At 45.2% G+C, this 21316-nt stretch overlaps 1 protein-coding gene across 2 annotated transcripts in view; it reads right to left on the bottom strand.

Annotated features, from left to right (window-relative positions):
• The window catches only part of LOC109877720 (protein capicua homolog), a 36029-nt gene extending 20854 nt beyond the window's left edge, over positions 1–15175 (bottom strand). Inside the window, exons 1-13 of one of the 2 annotated variants that reach the window (XM_031787159.1) lie at positions 12337–15175; positions 11648–11797; positions 11313–11481; positions 5765–5876; positions 5415–5597; positions 5160–5298; positions 4800–4978; positions 4506–4644; positions 4068–4165; positions 2957–3914; positions 2708–2841; positions 2320–2480; positions 1693–1883 (exon numbers count right to left, since the gene is read on the bottom strand). In XM_031787159.1, coding sequence (XP_031643019.1) covers positions 1693–1883; positions 2320–2480; positions 2708–2841; positions 2957–3914; positions 4068–4165; positions 4506–4644; positions 4800–4978; positions 5160–5298; positions 5415–5597; positions 5765–5876; positions 11313–11481; positions 11648–11797; positions 12337–12388 — 2665 coding nt within the window. In that variant the 5' untranslated portion in view covers positions 12389–15175. The remainder of the gene's footprint in view (positions 1–1692; positions 1884–2319; positions 2481–2707; positions 2842–2956; positions 3915–4067; positions 4166–4505; positions 4645–4799; positions 4979–5159; positions 5299–5414; positions 5598–5764; positions 5877–11312; positions 11482–11647; positions 11798–12336) is intronic. The other variant, XM_031787158.1, reaches the window with a different exon arrangement.
• Positions 15176–21316: the final 6141 nt, after the last annotated feature.

The following is a 21316-nucleotide window of genomic DNA, read 5'->3' on the forward strand; positions in this document are numbered from 1 at the left end:
ACAGCCAGAGTGTGCGGCCAGTGACAGCCAGAGAGTACAGCCAGAGAGTACGGCCAGAGTGTACGGCCAGTGACAGCCAGAGTGTACGGCCAGTGACAGCCAGAGAGTACGGCCAGTGACAGCCAGAGAGTACGGCCAGTGACAGCCAGAGAGTACGGCCAGTGACAGCCAGAGAGTACGGCCAGTGACAGCCAGAGAGTACGGCCAGTGACAGCCAGAGAGTACGGCCAGAGTGTACGGCCAGAGTGTACGGCCAGAGTGTACGGCCAGAGTGTACGGCCAGAGTGTACGGCCAGTGACAGCCAGAGTGTACAGCCAGAGTGTACGGCCAGTGACAGCCAGAGTGTACGGCCAGAGTGTACGGCCAGTGACAGCCAGAGTGTACAGCCAGAGTGTACGGCCAGTGACAGCCAGGGTGTACAGCCAGAGTGTACAGCCAGAGTGTACGGCCAGTGACAGCCAGGGTGTACAGCCAGAGTGTACAGCCAGAGTGTACGGCCAGTGACAGCCAGGGTGTACAGCCAGAGTGTACAGCCAGAGACAGCCAGGGTGTACAGCCAGAGTGTACAGCCAGAGTGTACGGCCAGTGAAAGCCAGAGTGTACAGCCAGAGTGTATGGCCAGTGACAGCCAGAGTGTACAGCCAGAGTGTACGGCCAGTGACAGCCAGGGTGTACAGCCAGAGTGTACGGCCAGTGACAGCCAGGGTGTACAGCCAGAGTGTACGGCCAGTGACAGCCAGGGTGTACAGCCAGAGTGTACGGCCAGTGACAGCCAGGGTGTACAGCCAGAGTGTGATAACCTGTTTCCTCTAACCTAAAGGTTTTGCTTTTGTTCTCAAAACTGAGGGGAGGTTTCTTGTTGCTACTGTTGCAGTTCACAGGGAACTTAAAATGCGCAATATAGTTTCAAGTTTGAATGTCGCATGCACAAGTACAGTGAAAGGCATTTCTTGCCAGCGCTAACCCCAACACTGCAATAATCAATAACAATCTAATACTAAAAATAACAAGGTGGAACTAAAGCACACAAGATGGAAAATAAAAAATAAGAACATGATCAATGAAGCAAGCAAAATTGGGTTGAAGCTTGCAAAACGGCAACCATCCAGTATCCATCTTATTCTAGATGTCCTTCAAGTGGATGCACTGACGTGTAGAGCCCTGCACGGGCATGCATTTTATGCCGGAGCCAAACCCATGCCCTACCCAGGCCTGATTGCATCTGGCAAATTTAAAGCCAGGCCCTGCCCAGCCCTGCCCGAAACCTGAAATAATGCCCTCCGTTAGTAAATCCATTAGCTGCTCCTCTTTATCGGTCACTCTGCTCATGGAGGCTCTGGGTCTGTGAGTATCCATAGTAACTGCTTTGCTTGTGCTGCTCTGCTCACGAGACATGAGACTCCACACTACCACAAAACACAAGGGACATTCTTATTTTCTGTTAAATAATCTCTTCTGCTTTATATTGGACGAGGTTGAAGCATTTCTGACACCATGTTATGATCTTAGTCAGACATGACTGTACTTCGCAGCAGAGCACGAGCAAATGGCTCAGCTTCAAAATGTTAGTGATCAATTTAGTTATACAGGAGCCCTGCCCGTACCTTAGTTATTGATGAGGGCCCTACCCGGCCCTAACCTGATGTATAATGTCAGGGCCCATCGGGCTCGGGTAGCAGAGCTCTACTGACCTGTGATGAGGGGTTGGACTAGGTTCTGTCCAGGGGGGGCTATGGCTGTAAAGCCCAGCGTTGCTAGGGGCGATGAAACATATGCAGATCCAGGGGGGGGCTGGGCCTGCTGAGGGGAGGAGGAGCCTGTTGTTGTGGAGACCAGAGGCAGAGCAGAGGGGACTCCTGGCGTGGACTCGACATAGGTGATCCTGTGAGTGGTGGAGAGAGAGAGAAAAGAGAGAAGTTAAGGTGAAGAGGGAAAGAGAAAGTGTGTATGAGAGAGAGAGAGAAGATGATAGATGAAACAGGCAGTGAAGGAGGAGAGAGACAAAAAAAAGGAAAATAGAACATGAACAAGGATGAAAGGAGGAGAGAGGAGAGAAATGGTGCAGTGGGGGTCAGTGGGTGACGGAACAGTAGATGAGTGTGTCTGTGTGGTGGAGCCGAGAGGCAGTGAGGGGGCGGCAGGCAGGCAGCAGGCACTGCAGAGGAAGAGGCAGCCTGGGCCAGCAGCAGCAACAGAGCAGAATGACTAACACACAACACAAGAGCTGCACTTCTTCCAAAACCATTGTGTTATGTATTATGGTAGGGCAGCAGCGCTAATAGTGCACTGTTAGATTGAGTTGGTCTGTGTCCTCCTACCTGGTTGGTGGGGGCGGCAGCAGCACAGTCTGAGATGGGGCAGAACCTTGGTGCAACACTGTGGCCGTTCCCAAGGTAACGGGAAAAGGGCTCCCAGGATGCCCTGCCCCGCCTTGCTGGAGCTGGGATTGGACAACAGGCATGGGAGCGATCTGGAAGATCTATCAGAGAGAAAAAGAGAAAGAGTGAAAGAGTGAGAAGATACATGTGTATTTAGTCATTCACCTGGGGTAACTAACTACAAGTGTAATTAGTTAGATTATTCTATGATTACAAAGACTAGTAAGAATGGTCATGTTGGGGCTCTGACAGCCCTGGGATACAGAATAAACCTACTGAAATCTCAATGTCTTGGTCTGGCTGTCATCACCATGGTAACACTGCTTACCTTGCTTCCTGCTTGAGCTCCATTCTGGACAGGAAGAGGTGGCGCCACGAGGGGGTACTGTTGGGCGGGTGCCGTCCTCACTGTTGCCATGGGAAGCAGCATCTTGCCCTGTAGGACTGGGGACTGGGATTGCACTAAAGAGTGAAAGAGAGAGGAAAATATGGATAAGGTTAAGCCTTTTTTGAAAACAGTGTCACAGTTCTCCATTTATTAGAGTTTTGGTGTACGATTCTTCCCCCCCCCCCTCACCTCTGGCTCCCGGGCTGACCACACCCACGGCTGGGCTGGAGGCGTATCCCATCAGCGAGCCCAGCCCCACCTGCTTCCCATTGGCTATGGACATGTGGGTGGGCGGAGCTGTCGGCAGGTTGAAGATACTGTTCGGCAGGTTGTGCAGCTGAGGGGAGGGGCTCTTGTGATTGGAGCTGGCTGATAGGGTGGGCAGGATGTATTGGACCTGTGTGATGGCTTTGCCCCCGGGGGATGCCAGAGATGACGAGGAGAGGAACTGGGGCTGGAGCAGGGAGAGGGGCAGGGGGCCGTTGGTGTGGTTGTGTGTGGGGGCAGAGACAGGGGCGGTGGGGGGCAGCTGGTGGTGGGAGGACGGATTGGGGGAGGGACTGATGAGCTGGACGGTGGACTGGCTGTGCCCCGGGAACACCAAGCTGGTCACCAGCCCCCCTGGACCTGCCCCTGCACCTATGGGATTGGGTGACGATGAGGAGTAGTAGCCAGGCCCTCCGCTTCCTGCTCCGGAGCCAATCAGAAGCTGCGCCTGTTGCAATGGGAGGGACCTCCTGTCTGATGGGTGAGGAATGGATGAAGCTGCTCCGTCTCGGGGTTTACTAGCGATGGGGACTGGTGTGCTCACGACCGGACGAACCACATTGGTCACCACTGTAGAGGCCACTCTGACAGCCCCCAACCCGAGGAGAGGAGACAGGCCAAGGGGGGCAAGGGCAGAAGGAACTGGGCCTCCGGGGCTGGAGATGACAGAGTGGCCTGAGGAGGACAGGGAAAGAGAGAGGGATGCCACTCCTCCTCCATCACCACCTCCTCCCTCTATTCCTCTCTTCCTCCTGCGGTCTGAGAGCCCCCCTCCTCTCTCCTCGTCGTAGCGTTTGGAAGGGTAGGAGGAGAGAGAGACGGAGCGTCCGTGGGGGGTGGGCTGGGAGGAGGAAGAGCAGATCACTGGAGCAAAGACACGCTGCAGAGACAGAAAGAGAAACAACTAAATGTCTGTAGCAGGTGAAAAGCAGGTCTAAAACATGTTCCACTTCTCTAAATAATGGTACTATATTGAGAAAATGATCAGTCAGACAACTAACTCAATCTAGCCTTGATAAAGGAAGAGACTTACCTTGCGATCGCTCTCGTTCCCAGAGGCGTTGTCACTGTCGCTGTCCGTCACTCTCTCCTTACACTTCAGGTCTATGGAGCTGGCAGGGTACGGGTCCTCTGTAGGGGGAAAGGGGAGTGAGGGTACTCATGGTTTATGTGCACAAACACCTATTTCTAACTTCCTCTGCCAGTATATTGTACACGTAATATGCATGTCTGGGAATCATATGTGTGGAATTCCCTGTGACCAAATATCCCGTAGGGGGCAATAAAGGTCTTTTGAATAGAATTTCTCAAACTGTCCAATTAAGATGATGTCATTATGGGAAAAGAGCTACCAGTAGTATTGTGTTTCCCAGCAGTGTAATAACCTGAGTTTTACATGTTTACCGGGACTTACCAAAATAAGCTTATAATTGTTGCGTTGTTGAGATATCACAGCAGTTTAGTTTCTCACCAATGACATCGTCGTCTCCCTCCTCTTCACAGATGACCATGCGTTCCTCATCACTGGTCATGTCCTCACTGACCCCCCTCTGAGACCGGGACAGGGTCTGGGCACGCCCCGAAAACTGGCCACCACCATCCCCACACATCTGAGAGAGGAAGAGGAGGAGAGGAAGCCAGATATAAAACAACAAAGTGATGGATGAGAGGGACGAGTCAAAATTGACACACCAAAGTAAGAAACCTGTTTATCATTTGAGTAAAGTGGATGTAGTGGAAACAACATTATGTAGCATGGCCTTACCTGTGACAGTTCGGCCAGGGCCTGTGTGTTGCCCCTCTCACACCTCTCCAGGCTGTGCACGGCACTCTGGGAGAAGGCTCGGGGGCGGGGTAGCTGACCTACATGCCCCTCCCCTGGATTCCGCTCAGACACACCCAGCAGGCCAGGCCCCACCCCTTTCAGCTCCACACCATGGGGCTCTGAGAGAGAGAAAGTAAGGGGGAGAGAGACAGTAGAGCATAGCGAGAGGAGAGAGATAAATATTCAATCATTATGTTTTAGTGATGACAGAGCTCAGAGGAAACCTTGGCAATCAAATGAACATCTCTTCCTTTCTGTTATCTCTTATTTGGGTGTTTTGAGCAGCAGTGTGTGACTCACCGGTGGTCTCAGACATGCTCCTTTCTCTAATGTCTTTGCCCCCCGGCCCTGGGAGCCCTCGGGCATCAGAACTAGACTTCTTCCTGTCTTTGTTGCACCACTTCCAGTCTGGGTGGGCCTTAAAGTGGGCCTCCTTCACCTGAGAAAGAGGGAGAGAGAGAGAGAGAGGATGAGCAAACAAAATACATTCCTGTTTTGGCTGCTTAGTCAGGTCAGACTAAACCATTGCACTAAATTGGTGTGTGTGTGTCACACCTGGAAGGCGAGGTCGTGATACTTCTGCTTCTCTTTGGGCCCCAGGGCATACCACCACTCGCCCAGGATCTTGCTAACCGTGCGGTTGTCCTGGTTGGGGTGCCTCTGGTGCACCAGCGCTCGATGACGCTTACTGAAGATCATGAACGCGTTCATCGGCCGCCTGATGTGGTCCTTCTCCCTCTGAGAGGGAGGAAAGAATGATTAGATGAGAGGGTGAGAGAAAGCCAGAGCGCCTTGCCAGGGATGCTCCTCTTTTAACAATGTGATTAAATGAGGAACGGAATGTATGACGAGGTAAGAGATGAATTGAGAAAATGAGTGAGCGAGAGAGACAGGTGAGAGGTTACCTTGTTAGGGCTGATTTTGTCCCCATCTTTGGGCAGGGCGCTGAGGGACTGAGTGCGTCTCTTCACAGGAGTCACAGACAAGGGCGGCTCAGGAAGAACACTGGGGAAGAACCTGAGAGACAGACAGGTGGAGACAGAACCATAACAACATCAGATATATCTGACCGAAACCATGTACATCTCACTCATCATCATACCTCTGTAGCAAACATGGAACATTAAAAATATATATATATATATATATTATTTTTTAAACAACTCTTTGCAGGAGTAGGTCTTAGGAGAGAAATTTGAATAAAACTGTCACTCTTTCACACACACAGAGCAGGGAAAGTGACTCCACTCCCCAGAGACATTTCGGTGGATTCAGCAGACAGCTCATGACAGTCAATGGACAGCAGCAGCCTGGCCACTGCCATTCTTTTCAGTTATTTTTGTATATTTTATTGTCAAACACACAGGATAGGTGCAGTGAAATGTTTTGTTTTACAGGGTCAGCCATAGTAGTACGGCGCCCCTGGAGCTAATAAGAGTTAAGTGCCTTGCTCAAGGTCACATCGACAAATCTTTCACCTTGTCGGCTCAGGTATTCAAACCAGCAACCTTTTGGTTACTGGCCCAACACTCTAACCGCTACGCTACCTGCCACCCTGTATAGTCATTTAGCTTATATTCATATAGCCATTCATATGGCTAGTATTAAAGCACAGAGATGGATGCTTTTGTTCCTCACCTCGTTGTTCAAATAACATGCTGCTCTACATGTAGAAAACTTAAGTGGACGCGTGGAGCCACTCACTCTACTAGCCCTGTCCCTGCCACCAAAACATCTTGCCTGACCAAAAGTCGTCTGTTCTTTCGACCAATTAACTGGTCTAAATTTTAAAACGAGTCTATAAAAATCAACAATATGCATTACGCTTGTCTGATGCTTGACGTGGATGTTGATTCAGAAGGGTTGGGTTAAATGCAGAAGACACATTTCAGTTGAATGCATTCAGTTGTACAACTGACTAGATATCCCCTTTCCCTTTAAGCACACTTAAGCATCCATCTATTCTGCCAACAATGCCTTAGTGTATGTCCCATCTCCTGATTGGATTTTAGGAGCCTAAACCCATGTGAGTGATTGAAAGATGATCTGAGGTCCACACTCCTGTCCAGTTGGTGGCAGTAATGCACCTTAACGTTGGTTGCCAACTGCCATATAAACCCCAAAGAAGAAGCCTGACGGAGGAGAGATTACCAGAAACTAACACCGTTTACCCTTCTATCTGTGGAATAATTGTCAGAGGACCTTGTGCATTTCAGGTAAAATAACAAGCCAATGTTTATATCCCAGGACAAATTAGCTAGCAACAGCAAGCCAAATTGCCATGAATGTTTAATGTTTTTCGACCTATCACCAAATGAATATAGTTGGTTCAGAGTTTGCGTGTCCTGATCATGTCTGGTGTGGATGGACAAAATCAACATGCGTGTGATAGCACATGCGGACCCACGCACCCGGTCTGGTCAGTATGTAAGTCCACATCAATCTGATTGGGTGGGCCTGTCAGGGCCTGGCTCCCCAGCAGGTGGGCCTCTGTCCACCCAGGCCCATTCATGTCTACACCCCTGATGCAAACAGCGCATGATGACAGTTGCACATTACAAATAGCCTACTAACCAACACTTCTGACTAAACTTTTTAAATACCTGGTTTGCATATCTTTGGTGCCTTGGTTAACATGTACTGGAAGATATCGTATGTTGAAACGTCTTTCCTACCCTACCAGCTACCGATGTCATTCTTCTCTGAGCTGCTCCATGCCAAACCCATCTGAAAGCTGCACACTCTTACTGCCTGCAGATGATATTCCATTGAAACTAGGCTATGTGCAGCGTAAATATACACTGCTCAAAAAAAAAGGGAACACTTAAACAACACAATGTAACTCCAAGTCAATCACATTTCTGTGAAATCAAACTGTCCACTTAGGAAGCAACACTGATTGACAATAAATTTCACATGCTGTTGTGCAAAGGGAATAGACAACCGGTGGAAATTATAGGCAATTAGCAAGACACCCCCAATAAAGGAGTGGTTCTGCAGGTGGGGACCACAGACCACTTCTCAGTTCCTATGCTTCCTGGCTGATGTTTTGGTCACTTTTGAATGCTGGCGGTGCTTTCACTCTAGTGGTAGCATGAGACGGAGTCTACAACCCACACATAAATGCGAGATGTGGCAAGAAGGTTTGCTGTGTCTGTCAGCGTAGTGTCCAGAGCATGGAGGCGCTACCAGGAGACAGGCCAGTACATCAGGAGACGTGGAGGAGGCCGTAGGAGGACAACAACCCAGCAGCAGGACCGCTACCTCCGCCTTTGTGCAAGGAGGAGCAGGAGGAACACTGCCAGAGCCCTGCAAAATGACCTCCAGCAGGCCACAAATGTACATGTGTCTGCTCAAATGGTCAGAAACAGACTACATGAGAGTGGTATGAGGGCCCGACGTCCACAGGTGGGGGTTGTGCTTACAGCCCAACACCGTGCAGGACGTTTGGCATTTACCAGAGAACACCAAGATTAGCAAATTTGCCACTGGTGCCCTGAGCTCTTCACAGATGTGCTCAGTGTGAACCTGCTTTCATGTGACAGTTGTGAAAGTCTGGAGACGCAGGTAGCAGAATGTTCTCCACGTCAACATCCTTCAGCATGACCGGTTTGGCGGTGGGTCAGTCATGGTGTGGGGTGGCATTTCTTTGGGGGGGCTGCACAGCCCTCCATGTGCTCGCCAGAGGTAGCCTGACTGCCATTAGGTACCGAGATGAGATCCTCAGACCCCTTGTAAGACCATATGCTGGTGTGGTTGGCCCTGGGTTCCTCATAATGCAAGACAATGCTAGACCTCATGTGGCTGGAGTGTGTCAGCAGTTTCTACAAGAGGAAGGCATTGATGCTATGGACTGGCCCGCCCGTTCCCCAGACCTGAATCCAATTGAGCACATCTGGGACATCATGTCTCGCTCCATCCACCAATGCCACGTTGCACCACAGAGTGTCCAGGAGTTGGCAGATGCTTTAGTCCAGGTCTGGGAGGAGATCCCTCAGGAGACTATCCGCCACCTCATCAGGAGCATGCCCAGGCGTTGTAGGGAGGTCATACAGGCACGTGGAGGCCACACACACTACTGAGCCTCATTTTGACTTGTTTTAAGGACATAACATCAAAGTTGGATCAGCCTGTAGTGTGGTTTTCCACTTTAATTTTGAGTGCAACTCCAAATCCAGATGTCCATGGGTTGATAAATTTGATTTCCATTGATAATCTGTGTGATTTTGTTGTCAGCACATTCAACTATGTAAAGAAAAAAGTATTTAATAAGAATATTTCATTCATTCAGATCTAGGATGTGTTATTTTAGTGTTCCCTTTTATTTTTTGAGCAGTGTATTTCACGTGCTTTGCGATTTTGCAGGCTACTTTGTGAATGATTTCTCTATTTTCCTTCATAAATTGTCATACACCTCCACTACACTACTTTGATATGCATCAGTAGCGATTAAGAAGCAAGTATACGCAAAGCCCACTGTACCTGTACCTCTTATACTGTACCTGCGTATACCCTACACCACTGGCCCTTTGTGTTTTACAAAAAGTGCACTCTCCTACAGTCCGCTGGTATTAGGGTTGCTGTCCTTTCAGAATCACGAACCTGTCACACACTGAAGACCTATAGGTTCCCCACTGTACTAACCTGTCACACACTGAAGACCTATAGGTTCCCCACTGTACTAACCTGTCACACACTGAAGACCTATAGGTTCCCCACTGTACTAACCTGTCACACACTGGAGGCCTATAGGTTCACCACTGTACTAACCTGTCACACACTGGAGCCCTATAGGTTCACCACTGTACTAACCTGTCACACACTGGAGCCCTATAGGTTCACCACTGTACTAACCTGTCACACACTGGAGCCCTATAGGTTCACCACTGTACTAACCTGTCACACACTGGAGCCCTATAAGTTCACCACTGTACTAACCTGTCACACACTGAAGCCCTATAGGTTCACCACTGTACTAACCTGTCACACACTGAAGCCCTATAGGTTCACCACTGTAACCTGTCACACACTGGAGGCCTATAGGTTCACCACTGCGCAAACATGTCTATAATAGATAAAAAGGCTGTTAAGATATTCATGTTTCAGGAAAGGAGCGTGTATATTTGGCCTGGAGAAGCAGTTCTATGTGCTGACTGAATGGAAGCTGATAATTATGAGTTTTACACTCTGGGAAGAAATTATGAGTCCGCACTGTCCAAGACAGAGTCAAGACCGAGTACAACTGTATCCAAAATGTAGAGAAGACCGAAACACTCAAAATGTGGTCTCGAGTACTACTATTGTAAAAATAGCCTACATATAAAGCCAACAAATAAAAACAATACAGCCTACAGGTAGAAAATAACATTGTAAAAATAAATATCCTATAAATCACATTGGCTATGCATTGCCTGTCTGCAAGGAACTTGAAACATTGTATCAACTTGTGTCAGCCCAAAGCTCATGCTAACAAACTTGCAACATTGTAGAAAATATTCTGGGCCCTCAGTTTTGCTCTAGTGAGCTCGGAACAGACTGTAGGCTATAAGAGCTCATCGGGTAGGACGTTTCCACTGGATTAGAGCATGATATTTTTCCCTTTCACGCTAAGTGGTTATCGAAAGGGAGAGAGCTGAAAAGATATTTGAAATACATTGAGGACTATTGTCATTCTCAACGGATGTAATAACAGACTGTTTGCTTGAAGTGAAGAAAACATTACTTCGAGAAGCTCCACAGCCCATTAGTGGTGGTGCGTTAAGCCAATCAGAAATACTATCAGACCCTTAAAATTGGCCTACATTTGAGCACAGGCAAGGTAGCCTATAGTCCTACTTCTATGCGTAATCAGGTACAAATTGGGGGGAGACCGCACATTCTGGAGAGACGTGCATTGTGCATCCTAGCCACACTCCTCTTCCTCTTGGACTGTGCCATCCTCCACAATGGATTAGAACAGAAAAGTCTCTCATATTTAATAAATAAATAAATAAATAAATAAATATATATATATATATATATATATATAGTACCAGTCAAAGGTTTGGACACACCTTATCATTCAAGGGTTTTTCTTTATTTTTACTATTTTCTACATTATAGAATAATAGTGAAGACATCAAAACTATGAAATAACACGTGGAATCATGTAGTAACCAAAAAGTGTTAAACAAATCTAAATATATTTTAGATTTGAAATTCTTCAAAGTAGCCATCCTTCCCCTTGATGACAGCTTTGTACACTCGTCTTACAATGTAGAAAATAGTAAAAATAAAGAAAAACACCAGAATGAGTAGGTGTGTCCAAACTTTTGACTGGTACTGTATACATTTGCTACAGCTCAACAACAAAAAAAATATTAGTTGACCAACAGCCTAAGGACCAAACAATCGACTAATTGGGGTCAGCCCTAGTGTCCACATGCAGTCACGCACGCACACACACACACTTACGGGTCATCCACATCACTCTCAGTCTCACTGTCTGGCCTCTCTCTTTCGGCCTCTCTCTCCCTCTCTGGGGCCAGGTCATCTGTGGAGGGAGTTGGCCTTGTGGGTCCTCTCTCCAGGGTGGGGGGGTCCTCATTGGCCTCCTGTAGCAGCACTGCACCCCCCTGAGACTCTGAGAAAGACAGGAAAAGGGGGTATTTTCACAATGATTCAAATCTCTGATAGTTATCTGGTAATACCAATGTGTGTTACGTAATCCATTATGTTTCATGTGTTAGAAATCATGGTAGAAATTGCAATCTTGCTGGGATTTGGGTAGAATTTAACTAACAACCTACCTGTTTTCAGACTGGCAGCTTGGGGATGATTGATTGGTTGTTGGCCCTCGCCAGACTGAGTAGAGGCGTCTGATTGGGTTGGTGCCAGGAAAGGGACCAATGAATGCCAGGGAAACACAGGAACTGACCGGGGTTCCACGTTGGTCCAGACTTTTTTTTTTTTTTTTAAATACAAAGAAATGGTTAGGCCTACTCCTTTCATAACGGTTTATGGACTCACAATATGTCCAGACAATACACTCCTCATAGTAAGCTAGCCCAAACATTTTTATAAAATCTCAACATCCGATAAACAATCTCAACTTTCATATAAACAAGATTCTATTTCCAGATTTGGGGAACATAGTGTTGTTAGCCCGTACACTTGCTAATAGTTTATTTTTGACAATATTAAACACTTTTCTAGTATGGTCAAGAAGTGACTATCAAAGGCCCATCTTCCCAGAACCAGTGGCCCACTGGCTTAACCAATTAGCCTCAGGTATATACTCATGGCTGTTGCTGCTCCCCATATGGGACACCTCTGGAAACTCACCAGCAGGTAGCTGATCTATGTGAGCATCAATCAGCCATAAGAAAGACCTGTATATACCATTTATATCACACTGTAAATTCATAATGCTACAATACTCAAAATGGTGCTGGAGACAAATATGAAAAACACACAGAGGTAAATGACCATGACTGACCAAACATGCTCAGTCCTTGACGGAGGTATTGAGGGCTTTCTGATGAATACATGGTTGAAAAGGGTCCTTAATTGGGTTTTTCCAAAAACGTGAGTCAATTAAAAAGGGTCCTTGAAAACGTCCCTTTACAATGTCAGATAAAAATCCATGTGTTCAAACATCCATCAGTGATCCAAGATCGTATAGTGGATGGCAACTCCATCGATGAAACAAGAAAGCAACAGTGCTCGATGGTGCCTGTATCTGACGCTTATCTTCAGATTGCGGTCATCACGCACAACGTTCACTGCAATAGACGCACCGCTATTATGATTTACCCGGTGGCGCACAGATATCTGTAAATGTTGATTTCTGATTAAAATGAAGTCCCAGGCGTATCGGTCAACAACATGAGACCAGCTCACGCGTTCATATTTTCAGAATGCCGCATTCTCTGCGAGCAGCCTATTTATTCACGCGCATTGACGATAAATTATATTTCCCCAGTGCAGAACATGAAATACGGGGAATAACACAATGTAAAATGGATTGCCAAATAGTCACAAATTGCAACAGGATACAGATGGGACAATATGTTAAATATCATCGGAGAAGTATGTGTTCCTCTTGATCTAATAACCCCTGATGTACCCTCGTCTGTTTGTTTACATTACTGGAGTGCTGCGGTCATGAGTAAATTAACTAGGCCTCACCCTCATCCACGGAGTAAATTGGCACATCAGTCCGAGACATACGCTATCCTCGCGGCCATGTTCAACTTGTCTCTACACGTACTCGCTTCAGTTTAGCAATGTACAAATGGTACGAAAGGCTAGTAAATTGTTTAGGGCAGAAACGATCTCCGGAGTATTCGATTTATTGCATGTAGTCGACCAAGAATGTCTGACAGCTAGCTTGGACGACACTAACATTAATTGCTAGCAGTGGATAGCAAGCTGGCTAGCTAACTACGTGCATTAGCTATCTGGCTAGCTTTTTGTTATGCAAATGCTCAAAATGACAAAGCTATCAAATTCATCATCCTGCTAGATTTGTTTATTGAAGGGATGTGTATGTCTGAATCTATCAATCAATTGCGTATGCATCGGACCGTGTGTAAAGTTATACACAACTACTAGTTAGCTGAATGAACACAGGCTAGCAGCAGCTATTTGCCATCCATAAACTCCAGTGCAGGCTATGCTCAGCAACATTATGCTTTTACTTTGGATGTTCTTGCTTAAGTTTGGAGGACAAGTGACAACCCCAATTGTTTATCTTACGTTAGCTGGCCACCACAGATGGGTTTATTGCAGTCTACATTGACGCAAGTATCACATCAAATTTATATAGCCCTTCGTACATCAGCTGATATCTCAAAGTGCTGTACAGAAACCCAGCCTAAAACTCCAAACAGCAAGCAATGCAGGTGAAGAAGCACGTAGCACTGCAATTGTCAGTCAAAATAGCCTGTGTTACTTCAAAATACAGCCGAATGGTTCAACTCGAGAAGGCAACCCGAGCCTCAAGTGCACCGGACCCTGGCCCTGCACCCGCCGAACAGAAACAGAAAGCAGTCAAAGAAACGCAATTATTGTCCTCATGACACTACCCTTCCTTTACACAACATATCAAATCAAATTTATTTATATAGCCCTTCGTACATCAGCTGATATCTCAAAGTGCTGTACAGAAACCCAGCCTAAAACCCCAAACAGCAAGCAATGCAGGTGTAGAAGCACGTATGTCTGTTACTATTGTTTTTCTTCACACCATGAAACCACTTATTTGAGGAACAATGACTTGAGTACTAGATCTATAAGATGGTAGCTAAATTTACTAAAACCTGTCTGAATACGCCTGCATTTTTTACTTCCAAAACCGTTAGCTACCTGTCTGTTTAGCCGTATGGTTACTGTCAGCATCCAACATTGATATTATATTGCTTTGGCACAAACTCATATTCAAATGTAAAGCAACGTGAAACCGTATTCACCATCAATTAACGTTCTACCACACAAGGCGGATCACATGCAGGTGTGCGTAAAACTGGTGCATTCACCCATCTCCCACTGGCTCTCCAGTTGCTGGTTAAATCCAAAGACCCATTGTTTTTGCAAGCTAGCCACCAATGCGCTACCCCCACTAACGTTAATATATTTTTTTTAAACACCACCTTGGCCTCAGTCGGCTCCCGCACACACCCCTACCTCGTATATATCAACGTCTCAAAAAGATAATCGACTGAAAATTTAGTTAGCAGAAGTATTTCACTCCAGCGCTGTCATGAGCAGCAGCGATGATGATAACTCGGACCCCAATGACAGAAAGTGGGGCGAGACCAGAGCACTGTTCTATGTTGGTTGCTGCTCCCCTTGGACCAAAGAAAACGGCAGGAAACCGCAGCGAGAGACCAGCTGGAGATGCTCTGACACAGATCCGTGGAATCGTGGGCTTTATATAGAAATAGCAGCTCGAGGTCCGGTGCGATCTCCGCCTGCAGCAGATCACTTCGCGCGCGCCCACTCCTGTCCGTCAGCTCAGCAGGTATTTGTAGTAGAAAAGTTAACGTATCATAACATCTCACTTTAGCTCAACTCTCTTCTCCACAATTTCTTCTCTCTGGCTTCGTCTGGCCCTTTCTTTCTTTTCCCCTCCCTCTTGTTGTAAACTAGGCTGCCCCCTCTCGCTCTTTCACTGTGTCAACCTCGCCCATCCGTGCCCCGCCTTTTCTCTACATCTAAGCTCCGCCATTGGTCAAGGCAGCCACCTGTCATCCCACCGCCGTGACCGCTGATTGGTTCAAATATACACTGGAATGTCAGTCATATGCAAATCTCATCGGTCAGTCACTGATCACTGCACTGAAATAGAGCTCCTAAAAAAATACATATAAAATTGGAACATGACTTCGTATTGGCTCTTATGTTATTCAATCCAACCGTTACGTATCTGGCGTTAATTTATTGGCTACAAAGCCCAAGTTCCCCAACCTGAATCATACCGCAATAATTACTTTACATAATCCCGCCCATGTCCCATCTCCATTGGTCTATTTTAGGTAGTATGCAAGATTGATTGCAGAGCAAGCAAATCGAACAGAGACACTCGGATGGAGGACAACAAATCGCATGACAGAAGTTTAAATAAGGATAGTTTAAAAAAACACATGCAGTACCGAGTTCGTCCATCTGCATAGCGGGCGCTCTAGAAATCAAACTTTGAAGTGGAGCTGTGAAGCAGTTTCCACTAGATAGCACAGCCACAAAGTAAAATTGGCAATATAGTAAAAATGTATGAAAACAAAAATGTGCTTTTTGGTCTTAATTTAAGGTTAGGCAAGGTTAGCAGTGGGGTTGCAAATGACAAGTGTTTTAACTACTTTGCAGATATGAAACAAACAAACAGACAAGTTAAAAATATCAGTTAAAAATACAAATAAAATAAATTCCAAGTTTATGCTACAAAAAACAACTTTTATAAAAAATATTTAAAAAAAGGTTCTATTTGACTCAACATCCCATGAGGTATACTAAGGCATTGTTGCCAGAATAGATGGATGCAGTTGAATGCAAGATTATAATTCACCAATACACTTCTTGGTAGTCCAAAACATATTGCTATCAGGTTGTAAATCACAGCTGGCCTGGTACATTGTTTGCTGCCTCCATTCGGGAATCACAGTTTCAGTTTCAATGACTGAATATTTTGGACAAAAACTGACAAATGTAACTAAGACTGGAATGCCAATAGGGCTCTTTCATACCGTCCCTAGGAGGGGTGCGTCACTTGAGTGGGTTGAGTCACTGATGTGATCTTCCTGTCTGGGTTGGCGCCCCCCCTTGGGTTGTGCCGTGGCGGAGATCTTTGTGGGCTATACTCGGCCTTGTCTCAGGATGGTAAGTTGGTGGTTGAAGATATCCCTCTAGTGGTGTGGGGGCTGTGCTTTGGCAAAGTGGGTGGGGTTATATCCTTCCTGTTTGGCCTTGTCCTGGGGTGTCATCGGATGGGGCCACAGTGTCTCCTGACCCCTCCTGTCTCAGCCTCCAGTATTTATGCTGCAGTAGTTTATGTGTCGGGGGGCTAGGGTCCGTTTCTTATATCTGGAGTACTTCTCCTGTCCTATCCGATGTCCTGTGTGAATTTAAGTATGCTCTCTCTAATTCTCTCTTTCTTTCTCTCTCTCGGAGGACCTGAGCCCTAGGACCATGCCTCGGGACTATCTGACATGATGACTCCTTGCTGTCCCCAGTCCACCTCCAGTTTCAACTGTTCTGCTTTTGATTATTATTATTTGACCATGCTGGTCATTTATGAACATTTGAACATCTTGGCCATGTTCTGTTATAATCTCCACCCGGCACAGCCAGAAGAGGACTGGCCACCCCACATAGCCTGGTTCCTCTCTAGGTTTCTTCCTAGGTTTTGGCCTTTCTAGGGAGTTTTTCCTAGCCACCGTGCTTCTACACCTGCATTGCTTGCTGTTTGGGGTTTTAGGCTGGGTTTCTGTACAGCACTTTGAGATATCAGCTGATGTACGAAGGGCTATATAAATACATTTGATTTGATTTGACAATCAAACTAGCAAGGGCTATGATAACAAGTAAGTCATAACATGGCTAATAGACTAGCATATCTATTTATGTAGCAAGATAAAAACAGAGCCTAACATTAGTTAGCTAGCTAGCTGCTAGGAGGAAGTCATGCCATTGGAGGAGTGGGTGAGTGACTTTTTTTTTCTTCCAGCTAGAGATGCAGGTGTCATTTGGTTAGCTAGCAAGAACTTGAATAACTGTCATCCAGTTACCTAGCATATCTCTTGCGTTAGCAAATTCACTCTGGCTATCTAGCTAGCCTAGTGGTTAGAGTGTTGGGCCAGTAACTGAAAGCTTGCTGGATCGAATCCCGAGCTGACAAGGTGAAAATCTATCATTCTGCCCCTTGAGAGAATGCCAAGAGTGTGCAAAGATGTCATCAAGGCAAAGGGCTACTTTGAAGAATCTCAAATATAAAACATGTTGATTTGTTTAACACTTTTTTGGTTACTACATGATCCCATTTGTGTTATTTACTAGTTTTGATGGCTTTACTATTATTCTACAATGTAGAAAATAGTGCAAATAAACAAAAACCCTGGAATGAGTAGGTGTGTCCAAACCTTTGACTGGTACTGTATGTTTTTATTAGGTTTTATTTACTGCTGTGTCTATTAATTGTCCAAACGCATGGCCGCTTTCCCACTCTATATTGCTATAGAATTCTCACAAATGCCTTACTATACGTTGTTCCCAAACATTCTATTAATTTATGAAAACATGAAAAAAAAAAAAAAAAAATTTAAACATGCTCGCTTAGAATATATATATATATTTTTTAAAGTGTAATATTCTTCCTGGTGGTGTATATGAACTGATTTTTTAAATCAAATGTCATGTTGCTAAAATTCTGTCAGTTCCACTAAGGTTAGAGTTAGGTTTAAAATCCTATTTTAAGGAGATGAATTGTAGAAATAGGCAGGGATTCTGACTTTGTGGCTGTGGTAACTAGTGACAACCCGGGGATGCCTGTGAGACCACACTATCTGTATCTTTGGGCTTTTTGTTATTAAATGCATTAATAATATTTCCAGACAATTCCCTTCCACATTCCAGGAATCATGTCATTTATCCTCTGAGCCTGTAGGGTTATTACAGTGTAACCAGTCATCTAGCATCATCTAATGTAGCCTACTCTCTGATGTTATAACTGCTGCTCAGTGCTCAGCCATGTGTTTTATGACTCAGCAGTGCATACACACACATCATGTGACTGAATTATAGGAATGCTAAAAAGAGACAGAGTATTGGTAATGAGTAATTAGCAGCATTAGAGAAGCTTAGAGGAACCAACGCTAGTGTCTTTTCCAACTAGACTACTATTCTACTACTTCTTCAACTAATTGCTCCACTACCATTGTGTTTTAAATAGTGTCAGTACAGACAGCAGCAGCAGTTCTACATAATGGTAGTCATGAGCATTAGAAGTATTAGAAGTAGCCTAATGGTTGTGGAACGATGAAATACATTTTCACCACCATAAAATCAGATGATTGGACAATTATTCACTCTATTACAACATGTTATTTAACCACATGTGTACGCCACAGACACACACACACACTGGCATGTAAACTGAGTGGTAAATGATTGAGTTGTTTGTGGAGCGTTTCTCTCAGTTTCCGTGTCATTAGTCAGAAACGGAGAGGGGAGGCGAGCAATGATGTCATTTTCCACCATAAAAAGGCCATTAAAATTCCATATACATTTTCAAAATGTTTCCATAGTGCAGCTTAACATTCCCTAGACTGACTTTTAAATGTGTGTGTGTGTGTATATGTTGAGCACACACATCATGTACACACACGCTTTCTGACAGATACAAGAACACAAGCGTGTACTGTATACACATGCACACCTGTACACACATACGCAGTCACACTTACACACAAACCAGGACTGAGAAAGAAAATGAGTGGTGGAGGTTTTAGAGGACAGGGAAAACAGGGAAAAATGGGTGGGAATAGAAGAGAGGGAGGTAGTATCAGTGTAAAAATAAACTAACAGTCATTCTGTGTAGAGGGGAGGAGAGAGGGAGGGAAAACAGAACTTCTCTTATGGGAGGAAGGGTGGAGAGGCCAGAGATGGGGGAGATGGATCACACACACACACACACACACACACACACACACACACACACACACACACACACACACACACACACACACACACACACACACACACACACACACACACACACACACACACACACACACACTGCAGTGAGTACAAACACACAAATCAACTACTAAGGGCACTGACTGCAACTCCTATAACTGGATAAAAGGTTGCCTATAGATGTCCACATCATTTATCACTAATACTGCTGCTAATAGAAAACATACACACATTATGACAAATTGAGTGTGTTGGCACAGTACATCTAAACACAATTCTCACTAATAGCTGCAAATAGCGTAGTTCATAACACAGTCTAAACTATGACAAATAGTGTATCTAATACCCTCCAGCACAGTGTACATTTTATTTGAAGTGTTCTGTTCAAATACAATAGAGGGAGTGTCTAATCTCCCTCTTCTAGCCAGTCATCTCACAGGGAGCTTTGGGAGCCAGCCAATAAGGTCACAGCGAGCACGACTAGCTCAGATCAGGCCGATGTTGTTGTCATAGTAAAGAACTTATATTAACGTTCCAGAACCACTACTGAAAGACAGACATACAGCATCTGCTCTCAGTTACTGTCAACAGCATCCTACCTTTTTGCTTAAATGAAAAATTCAGGAAAAATTGAAAGATGAACTTCATCAACATTTAAATGGCAGTCGAAACAGCCTTGTTTTTTGAAGTGTTCTAATCTCTCATTCATTGTGTTGTCCATTCAGCTGGGATTTTCTCCCCAGTCTCTGAGGGAGTCACTTCTGTCATGGGAATGCCCAAGCCTGTGGCGTTAAGCGAACGGATAAACTAATGGGCATTAGACCCGACCTCGATGAAGAAAGTGAGAGACTGCAGCTTTGAAACGGCCCTGAGCTCTGACCATGTCAATACATATAAACCACTACAGAGGGAGAGAGGGGAGGTTACAGCCCTGTCGCTGAGGGTACACTGTTATTAAACTACACTGGACTAAAATATCAACGCCACAATCAACAGCCTGATCAACTCTATGTGAAGGAGATGTGTCACGCTGCATGAGGCAAATGGTGGTCAACATCTACTGACTGGTTTTCTGATCCACGGCCCTACTTTTTTAAATGAAAGGTATCTGTGATCAACCGATGGATATCTATATTCCCAGTAATGTGAAATACATCGATCAGAACCTAATGAATGTATTAAATTAACTGATTTCCTTCTATGAACTGTAACTCAGTCAAATCTTTGAAATTATCGCGGATTATATTTTTATTCAGTATATTTTGTGCGTAAAGGCTCTACAAACCAGTTTTGTATGAGTTTATAAATGCTTTCCTAGCCCTAAATCATCTACAAGATGATGAAACAGAGATGAATATACACGTATTTCCATGTCTTTCTTTCATTGATCCCTAATATCTGAACTGTTCCCTCCATATAGTCTGTTGAGACAATTCTAATTAAAGGTGCAACATTTAAAGGGATGGCTTTAGATACATTGAATCAAAACTCAATGAGAAAATCTGTTGGCCGGCAAGTGGTTGGGTTTTCAGCGGTTGAATAAAATGTATTCAGAGCGCACAAGGGAACCACGCCGGAAAAGCCTGCTTTGTACCTGGCATAAGGTAAGTGTGAATACCAACTACTGAGAGTGTGTAGGAAAGGTATTCATTTCCTATGTCTGAATTGGGCCCACAGTGATGATATAAAAAGAAAAAGACTACATGGGGGCTTTAACATATGCAAGTTATACAAGAGTCATTTTGTTTGGTAGGCTGTGTGATTATGTTTGGTAGGCTGTGTGATTATGTTTGGTAGGCTGTGTGATTATGTTTGGTAGGAAAGAATGTTGGGTAGCAACAAATGAAACAGCACGCGGTTGAAGACAGATCACAGAACAACAGGCAGGAAATACAAGAGATTATCAATAGACATTCAAGCCATTAAATTGAGGATAGACTAAACGTAGAATTATGAGATCACTTGGGCTGAATACTCTCCTACCTCTGAGAAACCTAATAGATCACCATGCAGACTTGACTGAATAGTGACAAACTACTAGTCCTCCGGACAAAATGAAAGGACATGGAGAGGAGAGTGTTGAAATTAAAGGGAGAAAATCCCGAAAGAGAGACCACCTCAGCTAAGCTTAACGATCTCCCTGTCTCTGATTGGTGGAGCTCTGCACTGTATCTGTGTAGGAGTTTGTTCTCATCGAACCAAAAGCTACATATTGAGGGACTGCATAATACTCTGTGTGTACAGGAATATCTTCACACTGTATGAGGTGTTGATCTGTGCTGCGGGTG

The sequence above is a fragment of the Oncorhynchus kisutch genome, linkage group LG13 (assembly GCF_002021735.2).
Source record: "Oncorhynchus kisutch isolate 150728-3 linkage group LG13, Okis_V2, whole genome shotgun sequence".
Taxonomy (NCBI): domain Eukaryota; kingdom Metazoa; phylum Chordata; class Actinopteri; order Salmoniformes; family Salmonidae; genus Oncorhynchus; species Oncorhynchus kisutch.